Below are 16,314 nucleotides of genomic sequence, written 5' to 3'. Positions count from 1 at the left end.
CGCTTGGTGTGTAACAGCCGTTGACGCTGAGGTGGTGGCGGTAAGACATGCGAGCAGCCACACCCAAAATTTAAAGAAAAATACATAGTACCACCACCTCCACAAAGTCCACCTTCTTGGACTGATGGTGCTCCTGAGTGTCGCTCACTAAAGCTGCAAAGCAGAATAAGTACCACCACCATCTCCAGCTGTGGTCCAGGATGAGAGACTATAACGGCGACCTGATCAGATGACCTTAAGGAAAAACACAAGACAGGAAGGCCTGGAGCTAGGTTGTTAAGTCTAGGCTCTTTCAAAATAAGAGCATGGCTACTGTTGGGATTAAAGAGGCGATAGTAAATCGGTGATATCTTTGGCACACACAGATGAAAATGGATAAAACGAGTGCCGACTGTTAAAAGGACGTGTGTTGGTTGCGGGGTGGGACTGTGGGGTGACATTAGTTTCTGATTTGTTGAGCATCTCCGTGGCCTCGGGTGGAAAGAACGGCAGGCTGTAGCGCATGAAAAATGAACTTGCTTTACTTTGTTTGGCAGTTTCATAAATAATAGACTTATTTACTTATTAATCAAAGGTGCACCTCTGCGGATGGGTCCGGCCCACTTTAACCTCCGGCCGCAGATGAACATAACCTGAAGGAAGCGGCGCTGGAGTCTGACTGTTTTCAGGTGGAGGGGGTTGAAAAGTTGAGCTGAAGTGGAGGAAAGGTCCAAGTCCGAGTTATTGGTTTGGAAGTGCATTATGCCAATGAGGGTCCTCACAAGTACAGCGCCGGTGTGTGCGTCTGTGTTAGTATGCATGTGTTGTCCTCTTTCCACCAGCTGTGCTCAGTCCTCCCTGACATTGAAAACCTTCACTTGAAACTCTGCGTGTGTATAAATGAATATCTACAGGCGCACACCGTGTGTGTGTGTGTGTGCTCTGTACCTGTAGTTGTGCATTTCTGTGTGTGTTTGATCCACACTCTTGTGAGACAGGGAACTCTAATTAGCTCTCACTCCTCTTTAGACCCCTTTTAGATCCCCTCTCTTCTGCAAGCCAAGCACTCCGACAAACAAACACACACACACACACACACACACACACACACACACACACACACACACACACACCCACCCACCTGATTTCATTAATGTTGATTGGCCCAGTAGGACCCCTTTGCACACACACACATAGACAAATACACACTCATCCCTCCTGCCATAAAAGCATTTTGCACCTATGGTGGTTTACTTACACACACAAACACACACACACCTCTCCCCTGCCTCTCTCACCTTCCACACTCTTAATTAACGAGTGAGGAAGAAAAGTGCTGAATACAAAGAAAGACATCGCATTACAATCAAAAAGAGAGAGAACGAAGGGAGGGAAAAACGATAAGCAAGGGAGGGAAAGCGAGAGAGGGTTAAAAAGAAAGGAAGTGAGATCCGTTTCATTTGGTTGTTAAAAGCTGACCAGGCTAATTGGCCATGTAAAAAAAAAAGAATTGAGGGAAATTAAGACAGAGAAAAGGAAGTTAGAAAGGGGGAGAGGGCGAAGAAAGTGGAGAAGATTTAGAGGTTGTGGGGTGGGAGTCTCTGAAGGAGGAAGTTAAAAGATTGAGATGGTGAAAGGGGAAAACTGAAGGAATATAGAATAGAAACATGGCCAAAAGTAGGAAGAGAAATGGGAGAGAAAGGGAGATTTGGGAAAAAGAGAGATGCGAAAAGGGAAGGATTTGAGAGGGAAAAGGCAAATATGGGCTGGAAGGAGGGTGTGGAGTGAAAACAAACAAGAGAAGGGACAAATAGGATGGAGGATGGAGAAAAAGGAGAAAGGTTTGACTGAGATGGAGAAAGAGAAGAGGAAAATGATGTCAGAATGAATGAAAAGAAAGGACAGGGAAAAGTAAGCAGAAGAAAGGAAGAGGATGATGAGTTAAAAGCAGTAAAATGAAGCAGGGAGAAAAGGTTGATGGAGCGAGGGGAAAAAAAGCAAAGGAAGACAGGGATAAGAGTAAATGTGTGGAAAAAGAAGAGGGAAAAAATCAAAGGATACCAGATGTTAGGTGGAAAGAGCAGGATGAGAAGGTGTCCGTGCGTATATGGACATCGTTTTTATATGGAGTCCCAGACACGTGAAGGGGGAGCAGAGGAAGGGTTAGAGAAGAAATGAAACAGTGAGGATTAAAAAAGATGAACAAACCAGGGAGGAAAAGTGGGGTGCAGTAGAGGAAGAGGTGGGAAAGGAGGACAGCAGGAGGAGGAGGAGGAGTGGAGAAGGTGGAGGAAGACTAAGCAGGTTCCTTGGGACGGAGTTGAAAAATGTGACCTTGTTCCGAGACCTGGTGACATTTTCTCCACCCTGCTGATAGACTTTTAACAAGGCAGGTCAGCGTCATTTTTAACTACGACAGCAAACACACACGCACACACACACACACGCGCACACACACACACACACACACACACACACACACACACGCACACACACGCGCGCACACACACACACACACACACACACACACACACACACACACACACACACACACACACACACACGCGTGGGCTGGAGGTGTATTTTATAGTGACAGATAGAGGTGAGAGGGAAATGTACCGAAGCAGTTACAAAAAGGCAAGACTCAGACTCACAAAGACTCAGCTGCTTCATGTTTTGTTATTTATTTTAGCAGATAATAATTTGAAGAAAAGAAATCAGTAATAAAACATCAGAGAAGAAAAAGGAAACCCGAGTGCTAAAAAGCGAGTTATTCTTAGTCTGTAAATGAATGTTTGGAGCAGAAACAGCCAGTAATTCACAGCTTCCTGGTTTTCTTTTGTCTTCTTTGACACTGAACTGAATATTTGGGCGTTTCGTGAACAAAACAAGTGATTTGTTGATTTGGGCTTTGGGAAAAATGCGATGGACACATTTGGTGCTATTTTGTAAGAATGATTAAGTACTAGACAATTCATTAAGGGCTTCAAGTAACAATTACTTTTATTACAGATGTATTTTTGTTGATTATTTGTTTTTTCTTTCCTCGAGGAAAATATTGGAAAGCATTTTTGCCCAGCACGATGTCGTTGGCCTAAGGTTTCATTTGGTTCCACCCAACAGTCTAAAACTCAAAATACATACTTGTCATTAAGGGTACAGGGAGGATCATCATGTGGCATTAAATACACATTTTATACTTTATGGGGGAAAGACTTAAGCTGCGTTAATTTTATTAATAATAACTAAATGTAAATTTGATCATCAGAAAATGAGCTTGAGGGTCTGTGCGGACGTCCTAACTGTTTTTTCGTGACTCTGCAAACTGAGACCTGTGCCGTGGACTTCAAAGTAGTCTACCAGGAATGAGTGCCTGGCCGTTGGGTCTCCAACTCCATGACCCACAAATATCCCTGGAACATGGACTGATTTTCCTGACCGTGGGCCTCTTGTGCTCTTCCTAGACACACACAGTTCAGTCAAACAGTAATACATCACGTATGACTTTGAACTTACATTTGCTATTGTGAATGTATATACTCTTACATTATTTACATTCTTAAGTGGTCTGTAATCTAAATAAATGAACAGTGAGTAAAGTGCTACCTAAGGTCTCAGTCACGCAGGCCTAGAGACTGGTTGGCAACCCCCCGACAACCTCTGAGGATGTTGGCATTTGCTGAGTGTTGATAGATAAAATCGGTCACCAAGGGAGTGCTTACCAAAAGTCTCCTTAAGATTGCTTTGGTTGGAAGCAGATTGTCGCTTCGATAGATCACGTCTGCAAACACTCGCTGAGTGGGAGCAAAACTGGGAAAAATGGGTAATAGAATGGAGACTGTTGCATCGAATAACGCACAACTTTTAGTTTGAAGCCAAAGTCACAAAGAGGTTGCGCAACACAGTTTACTTCTTTGCAACCAATTTCATATAGTGACTACCAGCAACCTCCAAGAATACACATTTTAGGGTAGTTGTCAGTTGGGTGTGTGTGTGTGTGTGTGTGACCAAAACAAAGTAGTGTTTCAGGAATGTCCTACTGGGAGGAGGCCCCGGGGTAGACCTGTTTCTCAGCTGGTGCAGACATGCTCATGTGTTTCCCCACATGAGCAGGAGAAGGTGGGGCGAGTGTGGTCTGGGCTTGTTCTGGACCCAGACCCAGATAAGTGTCAGAAGCTGGATGGATGTACGAATGGATGGACATCGAATTTACCAAACACTATTATACTTTCAAAAAAGCCCTTTACTTCAATGATACCGTACATAAAAAACAAATGCCTGCTTTTGCCCTTGTGGGCCACAAATGCAGGCGAATCTAGGCTCGTTTGGTATGAATTTGCCTGCGGGGCCAATAATTTTGCACTTCCTTATGCAGAATCTTTACACATAAGTTCAATATTCAGGCAAAATCTCAAATTACGCTCTGGGTGCAGCTGCTCAAACGTGAGGCTCTGCTGCTTTGTCTGTTTTTTTGTCTTTTGGACCGCTAGATGCACAAAACAAGACATTTATAGAGATTTCCTGGAACTGTGGGAGCCTGGAATTGACATTTTCAAAATTTCCACCAAACAAAGAATAAATAACAGGTCAAAAATAAAACAGATTAGTTCCAGTGGACAGTGGAAAAATGAGCGCAGCCATAGAAAAGCAAGCTGATGTGAAAGTTTTTGATATTTTAACTGGAAGAAGTTACAGGTTCGAGTTTTAAGGACAGCACTGTCGGAGGGGATCAGCGCGGCTCTCCACTCTTTAAGTTGCAGGACAATTTTTAAGCACCGGGCCAAACCTGCTGCCTAAAGGAGAAAAAGAAAGGACAGGAGAGGACAGAGAGAAGAATGGGGCGGGATAAAAATAATATGAGAGTAACAGATAGAGGACAGGAGGGAGCAGAGGGGAGGTGAGGAGGAGGAGGGGATGCATGTAGAATAGAGGGATGAAAGAGGAGGAGAGGAGGGGGTTTGAGTGGATTGTGGAGTGATAAAAATAGGGAAGGGCAGGAGATGAGAGGGATGAAAAGGAGGGAAGGCAGGGAATATGAAGGAGGAAACGAGGGGCGAGCGCGAGATGAAAGAGAAAATTTAAGAAAGTTTCTTTTTTTTAAGTCCAACACAGAGATCATGGGTCTGTTTCATATCCAAATAACAAAGAATCATGAGCAGAGGACAAAACGAGAGGGCAGGAAGATGACTAAGAGCTTAAAAAAAGTAGTAAGGTAGTAGAGGGCAGGAGAAAGAGAAGTGCAGGGTGGAAAGAGGAGGGAGGGCAGGTTTATGGTTGCTGTTATGCAGAAATGTAAACACTTTGCAACGTTCGCAGAAAACAATGACACCGCAGGGAGAGGAAGGTTTTCACACGTGTGTGTGTTCCTGTTGTATGCATGCGTGTGTTCGGGGTTTTAGTGTGCGCACGTGCTCCTGTGTGGGTGGGTGCAGCAACAGCACTACGGGGAGCGGAAGGAGAACGACGGAGGTGAAATGAGAGGGAGAGAAAAAAGAGAGGAGGGAGAGTCGACCCTGGCAAAATTGGAGAGACGAGATTTCTGTCGTAAACGGCATAAAGGGAGAACAAGTGAAGAAAAAATACTTCCTGCTTTAATGATCATAAAGAAAGGGTGAAGTTCCTGTGCAAACGTCTCATTAGACTTTAAACTCTGCATTTTTAATGCGCTTAAAGACACTTTAGCTCAATTTTAGTTGCTACAAGTGGAAATTTTAATTCATATGGCCAATTTTTGGAGGAAAATGTTTACTGAGTTAGCCTTCAGGGAGTATAAATATGACAGCGGAGGAAGGAAAGAAGCAGGGATAATGTGTCACCACCTTCTGGATTTCTGTTTTAGGTTAGTGCAGTCGTTCCCAAGCTTAATATTAGCCAATTTCTCAATCTGGAAATAAAAACAACAAAAACAAGTTTTTGGCCATACCAGCTCCCCATTTTTACCTGCTGATGATTTACATACTGAGGTTGATTCCCAGCTTTATTGTCAGCAGTTCTTAGCCTCTCCTCCCTTTAGTTAATTATAGTGTTCAGTCTTTGTTATTGTCATCACCCTGCTGGCATCACCAAGATTGTGAACACACTAACTCAAGAATGAGGATTTTCAAATTAATAGCATAGATGCATCTACTGAAAATCACAGAAGAGTTCAAACCTCATTGACCTTGAGTTCAAGTCAAGCTCAAGTTTTCTCAAAATCTTGTGAAAATGATGACTCGAGAAAGATTTTTAAGCTGATACCATGGGTGCATCTACTAGAACCATGTTTGAACCATGATCATAGTGCATCATATACACACTGTACAGCTTACCTGTTGCTCAGTAAAGAATGTTCAGCTCCTTGAGCAGTTTTGCAGTAGCTGGACGGACGGATTTGCAGTATGTAAAATCACTCCATTGGCACATTTGGCGGTCAGACAAACTAGCTCAAGGTATTGCATTAAGAAGGTAAAAAAACATCATTACAATTTAAAACTGGCTAACCTTTTAGCATTCATCTGCTCTGTAGCAATGCATTTAGAGTTAGGAAATGGGTTACGTCCAAGTCACACAGACCCCTAAGTGATGCCATAACAGCCAAGAATCCTCACAGACTTCAGCAACTGGTGAACAAAAAAAATCGAAACTTTCATTCACGTGGGTGGTTGGTGTCAGGGGATACACATTTCCCCCCAATGACTGGTGGTTTCCAGGAGGTCACAGACTGGTCCCTAGGCCTGTGTAACAGCGGCCTTAGCTTCACATCTACCCCTTTATAAGGATTTTTTCCCCCATTTGGCAGACTTAAATGGAAATTTCATCGCAGAAGAACTCTAGTCAAGAAGAAGAACTCGTTATTTTCCAAAACAAGTTTTGGAAAATAACTTTGACCTTAAAGAGCAACTTATCTCCAACGTTATCCCTAAGTGTTTGGCCTGGTAGATGTTAAGGGGTTAATATTTTGCCAGTTGTGTGTGAAGCTGTTTTTTTCCTCATTAAATTATTCCATTAATGTCATTTTAAAGGTCTGGCAAACAAATTATTGTTCTACCATCTAAATGTATAACCTGGGCTTTTTGCAGTCTGCTGACCTAGGACTGAAACATTACTAAGGAGACAGACACAAGATGCACATAGATCTTCTTCTTTATGATCTGCATGTTTGGTTTTGCATAGGTTTTATGCCAGATCCCCTTTGTGATGCAGCCTTCCCCTTTTATCTGGGTTTGGGATCAGCACCATCACTGGCTTGTGGCTGGGTTACAAGATACAAATAGATAATGAAAATAATTAAAAAAATAAAATAGTTGCCTAGTTTGATACAATCACTTCCATAACTTTATCAATGTTTTACCAAAGAAACAAGTTCTTCAGTTATTTTAAGGTAGTATCTAAATTTATTATCACTGGGATATAGGGATTGCTGGAATCACCAGTCAAATATGATGGAAGCTGAGAGTTTTCTGACTTTGTGCCAAAGGATCCCCCCCCCCCCCCCCCCCCCCCCCCCCCACACACACACACACACACACACACACTCAGTTTTATACTTTTACCAAGATATTTGCTGTTCTAGCATTTTCCCAAACATTTTGGTTGTGGCAGGCCTGGAGACTTTCCCAGCAGTCAAATGACGACACATGGGTTACACCCTGGGCAGGTCGCCAGTCCATTGCACCCATGAATTCTAATAATTGTTGATTCAGGAATCTTTGAGTGCTATGCTAGCTGCATGTGCTACCTTTTTTTTCTTTTTCTTTTTTAAATGACATGTTTATGTTTTTGCCTAGAATCGCGGCCGTTTCTGAAGACTCCCATGATGTTCTAGAGGGAGACTCCGCCTCCAGAATCCCGGCCCTGCACAGAAGAACTCCACCAGCCCACTTCCACGGCAGCCTGGATCACCACAGATATGACCTCCCCAGGCGGGACTCTATCTTTGCTGCAGAGCGACCTTTTTTTGACGTTGCTATGATAAAAATGGGACTACTAAGAGACAAACTCCCTATCTGGACGTACTTTGGGGCCTGTCTCTCTACCTTCTCTTTCTCCTTCTTCTTCTTTTTAGACAAACTTCACTCCATTCATTCCTCTTTATCTGTCCTTGCAGCAGAACTTGTTCCTTATTTGTTTCCGAAACTGAAAACTGAAAGTCATTCCCAAGGATTTGAAAAAAAAAAAAAAAAAAAAGAGGCAGCAAGATGTGACTGGGCTGGATGACGTCAACATACTCTCAAATTCGGACAGATGAGAATCAACATGGTTGGACATAATTTAGAAAAATCAGTTAAAAGAAAAAATTCCAAGGCTGTTGATGATTTGCAGGAGCTAAAAAGTTTCAACTCTCACTCTCTAAGTGTGTCGCTGGACAAGAGAAACAAAAAACACACAAATAAATAAATAAATGAATAAAAGGGAGGCATGTATAAAATATCAGGAAGGAACAAACTGAAGATGAAAAGAGGAAAACAACTTGGGAGGCTATTTCTGTCTTGTGTTTCATTAATTTTTATTTTCCGTACAGGGACTGAAAAGAATGCATGGGAAAACTTTTGTGTTGTTGTTTGGCTTATTTTAACCTCCATACACTCCTTAACTTGAACTCTCCCTTTTCTTCCCCCTCTTATGAACTCCCCACCACCTCTTCATTTCATTTCTACCTCTTATTTTTTTTAAATCCTTTTTATTAAACCCCTCCCATCCTTCTGTATATTCCCACTGCCCAATTCCTCTCTTTCATACTTGTTTTTTTCCCGTCTACCTCTTCGACGTCTTCTCTCTCCCTCTCTCTGTAAAGGAGACATTACTCTGAAAATGTTGGATGCAGCTTTTCGATGTATGAAGTATTTTCTATCACCCTTAAAACAACCTATGGAATCAGTTTATGAAACAATGCAAGAGTTAAAAAAAAAAAAAAAAAAAAAAAAAAAAACCAAAATGCAAAAAAACAAAAACTGTTTTTTTATTGCAATGGAGTGATTTTTAGACACATACTATCCTAAAAGTATGTCGAATTCTCTTCCTCTACATTTGACCTTTTCACATTTTGATGCCCGTTCCTGTTACCAGGAAGTGTTAGTACAGTTTCTGTTGTTTGTCAAACTAAAGATGGGGAGTTTATTTTATTATTATTGTTGTTGTTATTATTATTATTTTTAACTGCCCTGAAAAAAAAAGGTTTATGAACTTTCTATAACTCATTCAGTTTTGCTCCTTTTCTGTTGGATTTGAGAACTTTTCAGTGATCAAACGTACCGCAGGTGAAGACGCTCTCCTGAAACATCAAACACTTCCTGATTTTCTGACCTACTAAGAGTGCAGACTGTGTTGAAGTTTTGTTTATTCCACTGCGTGTTTTGTTTATTTGTTGAATTACTATTTGAAAAGTGTACGGGAGGAACGGGGGAGGGCTGGGCCAGGGTGGGTGGGCTTAAAGGGATATTAAGTGTAGATAGAAATGACATTCAGCGTTTTCTTGATTTTTGTTTTATTATGTTTTTCTCCTGATGATCTCTCAGTCTGTCACTGTTCTCTGGGTTTGAGCTGACTGCAAATATACAGTATTATAATGACTGCTGTCTCCTGGTGTTTTACATCATGAGTTCATGTACGTTGCTGACTTTATGTGAACGGCATCATAAGCTAATACGATTTAAACACTCTGCAGAGTTTTGAACCGTAAAGTCCTACGAACTGTGACACCACACTTTCTTGTATCGAGTTATCCTTGTGTTTACAGAATTTAATGCTCTATCACTATGTTTTTTACAGACATGGGGGAAAAAACTACGCAAAGCAATTGTGCTCAGTGTATTTCTGGTGGCTTGAGTATTTTTAAATTGGATGTAATGAACGAACAGCAAGGCATTGCGTCAAGCATGTCTGATTACTAGGAGTTAAATTCAGATGAAAACAATTACGATTTCATCCTAGGCACCCATGGAGAAAATAGTGGGTGAGGTCACAACGGCTGTGTAGGTCATTATTATGCACTCCAGGACAGAGGTGAGTAATTAATTTTCCCATGAGGGCGCACATGAGAAACTGGGCCGCACTAGTAAGCTCAACTAAATTCTACTTAATATTAATTTGATCTCCTTATGTTGTTTGTGCGGCCCTCCACAACAGTCCACATGGGACTATTGTGGAGGGCCGCACCATGTTTCTAATGTAGGCCCTTGAGAAAATGAACTCTGTCCTAGAGTGTGGATAAATCATGTAGATAGCTACACACCTCACACAATGTTTTCTTTGAAGCTTCAGTCGCAGTTTTTTAGCAAGGTTAGTTTTTTTTAGACAAGAAGAAGTTCCAGTAGTTGAACAGTGTAACAGACTGATATAATACCATTTTACTCACCAAAATTAAGTTGAGAAACTTTCTAAGATTTGTTTTATAATTAAAAGTGAATGTCTGAAGACAAGGAGAGAGAAAGAGTTGAGCCAGAAATGCCCAACGACAGATACAATTCTTGATTACAGATTTGATCATTATGATCCAACTTTTTGCTTTTTGTATTCATTTTCACCACAACATTTTATCTTGTTATAAATCAAGCACACCCGGCCTTTTCAGAGGAGTATTTTTACACTCACTCACTGTTTACGTCAGCTTTAGCCCATTTGAAAATGAAGACATCTTTGAAGGTTGCCTGTTTGGGTCTGTCTTGAATCTTTCCGTTTTTTTGTGTCACTGATGATTTCACACCACTGATGATGATACTTTGTTAGATTTTGGAAAAAAATCATCACAGATGGTATTAAAGTCAGACATAGGACATGAAGTTTCACTAACAAGTTAATTAACGTGTAATTAACAAGTTGTAATTTACATCTTGTTAATTACAAGTCCTCAGCCAGCGAGCACACCCTGAATAGTCCTCCTCAAATTTAAGATAATCAAAATTTTAAAAATGGACTTAATTTTTTATGGAGATTCTGTGTTTATAGCTGTAGGGCAGTGGGCTATTTTTTTCCATAGACTTCTACAGGACAAGAAGTCTTTATGCATCCACAGCCATCACCCCCTGCTCACCATTAAAAAGAATGCAGGTGTGAACCATTTGTTTGTTTGTCAGTGGTGAAAATACAAGAGTTTCCACAAACCAAGCATGGTTATTGTTATTGCTATGGTGCTGCTTTGCCTCTTAAAAGCCTCCAGACCATACTATGTGCTGCAGATTGTCAGGACTAACAGGAAGAGTTTTGCTCACGAGCAAATAGGTTACTGTTTCATTAGCATTTCATGTTTTGCCATGAGAACAGGCTGGCTTTGGTCTTCAGATGTCTGAGCGTCTCTCATCCGATCTGCTTCTGGGGTCACACGACTGAGGTGTTGGTTAGTTATGCTATGACTCTTTGCCTTGTGGCCTTCTCTTTACCATCTAAAACACCCACTGTTCTGGGCATCCACACAGATTTGAAGCCAGACGAGCAGAGACCATAGAACGTCAAAGACATTCTAAGAGCGATGACAGACATAATAACCACGGGCAACGCGAGGTGGGCAGGTTTTGAGTTAACCTTTTATCAACTTTTAAGTGAACGACTGACATGAATACCAATGACAGTGAAGGATAACATTGATTGACATGTTACAGGGTGGTAAATATAGATTGGCACTTAGGCAACTGGAAACCGGAATGTCCACTAGGGACCAACAAAGGGATAAATGACAAAGAAATCACTTCCTGTGAGGACCATTACTCCTCCTCCTACTACTACTCCTTCCACCTCTTCTATTAATATGAAATTTGAACTTTAAATATAAAACAAAGACATTTGTGTAAGATGAAACTCTTCAAACAGTTCAGTAAATCTGTGATTAATAATGATTAAGGTGTTTGCCATAAACATGCAAGGATAAAGCTCCTGGGTGACATCTGATTCCAGAGGACAGAAGAACAACTATCCGGGATAAGGAGGCATTTTCACACAAACACTCTGGTATTTCAGGAGATATTCACATACTCACACACAGATAACCACATAATACAAATACAGATTGGCACTTTGGTATTCTGGTAATGTATTTTGTGGCCATACACACACACACACAAGCACAGAGGGCTGACAGTAAACACACACACGTCGTCTATGTTCCATTTAGACTGTATATTTACTCTGCATTACGGGGTTAATGAGGTGAAGCTTTCCCCTCTCTCACTCACTCTCTCTTTAATGGATCTCTCTCGCTCTCTTCCTGTGCTTGTCTCTTATTCTCCTCTCATTCCTGCCTCTGTTTTCTTTCCTTCTCTGTTTTCCTTTTCTCTTTTACAATCATTCCCACTGTCACTCTTCTGACCTTTGCTTTCCATTTTTCTGCCCCTTCTGTCCTTTGTTTCATCTTCTGTCTCTTTCTCTCACCCTCCATCTCTCTCCGTTTACCAAATAGCTGATGTCACTTTTTCCATTTCCTCCTAATGGAGGCAGAAACACAGAGCGATGGACGGTGAGGAAAAACAGCCAGAGATGAAGAAGGATGGATGGAAAGCGAAGGAGTCAACAAGGAAGGATGAAAAGGTGACAGCCGGGGGAAACAGAGACTGAAGAACCTGGGAGTTGACGTGGGAGAAAATTAAGGAAGATTGAGAGAATGAGGGGAGGAAGCAGTAAAAGAAAGGCAGATGAAATGATGGACGGAGAGTGTAGGGAGGTGAAAAGATGATGGAAAACAAGACGATGGAGAGAGAGTGGTGGATTATGGGTAAGAAAAAGATAGTGGCCCATCATAAAAAGGTTAATTATTGATTTTTCTGAAGGAGAAATCAACCTGAAAACATCACTGATGCTCAGTCTAATGACTCAAGTCTTCTGTTTTATTCCAAACAGGCTAGTATAGCTCCAGCTGGCAGAAATGCTGTCAAAGTGCAAACTGTGTGGTGCATTTAAAAAAAACCACATCATGGCTAAACTGTAAATACACACACTAAACACAATCAAGCATTTTTAACTGAAACCAAGTCTACAGGAACATTTTTGCAACTATTCTAACATATCTGAAATAAATTTCATCACGTTGCATAAAAGCTACAGCAGAGTTTCATACAAAAAAAAAAGTTACATAATTATTCTGTACATATGCAGCCCAGTCTTACAGAAAAAATAAAACGGTCACAAAATTAGTGCAAACAGTTTTCAGGTGCATTAGCAAGAAAGACAGAAGCACGAAAGTACGCCGAGTCTGAAATACAAAAGGGCGGGGTCACAGACGCAGATAGAGGAGCATGGCAGACACAGGAAGACCACGACAGACGGCGTGTTTCCATCAGATTTGATAAGATCTCCAACAGCATTGACTGAAATGCAGCACAAACCATGACACAGCCTCCACCGTGTTTCACTCATGGCTGTAGACACTCACGCTTGCACCTCTCCTGACCTCCTCTGGACATATTCATGATGATTTCAACCAAGAATTCCAAATTTGTATTAATAACTCTACCAGACCTGTTCTCACTGATCTTTAGGCCAGCTCTTGTGCAATCAGACCTCAGCCTTTTGTCCCTTCCACTGAGAGCATTTCTGATGAGGCTTCAGTGGTCAGTAGATGGATCCACTGAAGGTCCTGATGCATCTCTCAGGTCGTGTGTCAGCTCTTTGCTGGATTTCTTTCTCTCTGTCTTACAGACATGATGTTTAGATACCATGTATATGCTATAGATATTTTTCTTTTAGACCTGTCACTTCCTCTTTCTCTTCTGTAAGTTTCCAGTTAACAGTTCTTTGGGAATCACTTTGTTGGTGCAAAAATACTATTTTATGTCTGTCAAACTGTGTTATTTTTGACCTTTTTCATAGATTCAAATACAGAAATGGGAACAAATTATCTGTTTTTTTGCCTAAAGATACAATATAAAATCAGTTCTTTGCCTGTGAGTTAGGTGACTTTTTTAATCTTGAATGAAAGCTTGAAAGTCTGCTTTAACAAACAAAAACACATCCCTCTTAAAATGATCACTTACAAGAACTTGGACTGAAAGGGAGTGAAAAAGCTGAAAGGAGCCTCGGGCCTTTTGCACAGTGCTGTATGTGTCTGTATACAGAAAACAATAAGTCAAATCCAGTACTAACAATAATGTTCGGGTTAATCAGTCCTGAATTATATGTTCCAGCCCACCTGAAAAATGTAAAAGGAAGAAGAAAATACATCAAAGGGAAATAAAGGGCGACTCAAATGATGGAGAGATGGAAGGAAAAGAGAGCGAACAGAGACATTCCCAGACAGAGCAGCCAGGCTGTTAAGACACACACACACACACACACACAAACACGCACACACACACACAAACACACACACCTTGCTCCATCATTAGTCTTCATTAGGGCCTTTATGAGGAAAATTAGAAAGGGAGTTTCCTCCCAAACTGAACCCTGAGGTCCAACCTGCCTCTGTGTGTATGTGTGTGTGTGTGTGTGTGTAACTGTGGTTAATTTCTACATGAGGTTTAGCAGATGAAAGAGGAAACAAAACGGTAACTCAGTGTGTGTGTGTGTGGAAACTATGTACTAGATATTTGATACAAGCAGACACACACACACACACACACACACACACACACACACACACACACACACACACACACACACACACGGATCTGAAAATGTAAATAAAATGATGTAAATCAAAAACTGTGTGAGGATTCCTAATTTTTAAAAATATATTACTGAACTAAAAGCGAAGGATCACATGGGGTATTACCGGCTAAGATAGGAACGAAAAGTCTAAGACCCGAAAACAGCAGACATGTCAAAAAATATTGTAAAATTGTGGTGTTAGCTGTGCTGTACCCACCTGCAGTATCTCACGGTGTGTGTCAAGGTCAGAGAGCTGTTTGGCGTAGGCCCTACAGTAGGTGGAGCTCTGGAGGCTTCACATACACCACTGCCAGTATGACCAGCGAGACAAGACGGACACTTATTTATTTGTTTTTTTTTACCATAATTAGAGAACCTAATAGGACAGATATCAGCAGAGCAACTGGAGACCAAATGTGTCATTGCAGTTGGGATCTTTTTTTTCAGATATATATATATATATATATATATAATAAATAAGAAAAACAAAAATCTTAAAAACTCTATCGCATAAACTGTATATGGAAGATGGGCATGTCCACTGGTTTCTGAAGGCCCGTCTTGAATCCTCGAGATGCACATTTCCATGATTGCCATCATGGTTGAAAAAAACAAACAAAAAACAGCTGTGACAAGGAGGGGCAGGACTGACAAAAACTTGAGGCTCATCATCTAATAAGTTGTGATTGATAAGTTTCTAATGAGTCTGTTTTTTCAGACCACCTATAGTAGAGCTTGTTTTTCTCTCTTTCCTCTCCAATTCCCCCCACAAAAAAGGAACATTCCACCCGATAAACAACTCGATTAAATTCACACATATGAGAATTCATCCACTAATTGCCAAAGTCTGATGATATTATTTACACTTCAACAAAAGTTTTAGTAAGATTGGATAAAGAGCAGCTACCACAGGCTAGCAGCAGCTAACAAAGACTAACAGTGGCAAAAGCAGCAGCACTGACATTGGACACAAGTTAGTATTTAAGGTGACTCAGGTAAAAAATTACAAAACATTTAAGTTTAATTCTGATTTATTTTTGTTATTTGTTAGCCAGCCACAACAATTATATTAAACCACTGACTGACATATGAATACATTAAAAGGTTAGCAGAGCCTGGAATTCCTGTTACCAATCAACCATCTGCAACAAAGCGATCCATGACAACTGAATTGCTTCATTTGTAGACACCAACTTTGAAAATAATTCGTTTGTGGGCTTAAAAAAAAATCATGCCTTTGTGCATCAGTGCTGAATGTTACAGTGGCTATGTCTTTCATAAATACAGAGAGCAGTATTCATAGGCCATCTACAGAATGTAACCAATCAGATAATATTATGGGAGGGACATTAAAGTGTTAGCTGTTCAGAAAGAGGCAGCTGTATCACTTAAAAGAAAAAAAAAAGAGTCAAGCCAAGCCATTGGTTGCTGCCTAATTGGCACCACCTGACACCTGGCTTATTCTGTCTTCTCTAAAATGCAGGATGGGATAAAGAAACTGAGGCACACAGACTGTTTTCAGGCCTGTGACTGAGTCACCGCGTGTGTTTATGCGACTGCCTTACAGTGCGTGCGTAAATATAAGGTGTGTTTCTTTGTGTAACTATTAGCGTGTGTGTGTCCTGTCCTCTTGGTGCTGACAGCTTCTCATTAGCCACAGACAGCTGGAGGAGGTCATCACTGCCCCGTCTCTCTGTCACGCAAAAACACACACACACACACACACTCTCTGTACTGCTGAGGACCCTCGGCGGCATTGTTCATCCACTAGTCCACAACCCTGAC

General features: G+C 41.1%; 1 protein-coding gene across 1 annotated transcript in view; it reads left to right on the top strand.

Annotated features, from left to right (window-relative positions):
• Positions 1-8,893, top strand: part of dachb (dachshund b) — a 116,161-nt gene extending 107,268 nt beyond the window's left edge. The window contains exon 12 of the mRNA XM_086275604.1: positions 7,746-8,893. Coding sequence (XP_086131730.1) covers positions 7,746-7,783 — 38 coding nt within the window. The 3' untranslated portion in view covers positions 7,784-8,893. The remainder of the gene's footprint in view (positions 1-7,745) is intronic.
• Positions 8,894-16,314: the final 7,421 nt, after the last annotated feature.

Source organism: Aulonocara sp. 'chitande type north' Nkhata Bay, linkage group LG3, assembly GCF_057382095.1.
Source record: "Aulonocara sp. 'chitande type north' Nkhata Bay isolate Kocher_YH1m ecotype deep benthic linkage group LG3, A_spYH_male_GT1.1, whole genome shotgun sequence".
Taxonomy (NCBI): domain Eukaryota; kingdom Metazoa; phylum Chordata; class Actinopteri; order Cichliformes; family Cichlidae; genus Aulonocara; species Aulonocara sp. 'chitande type north' Nkhata Bay.
Note: the sequence above shows the minus strand (reverse complement) of the source record. Positions and strands in the feature narration are given on the sequence as shown.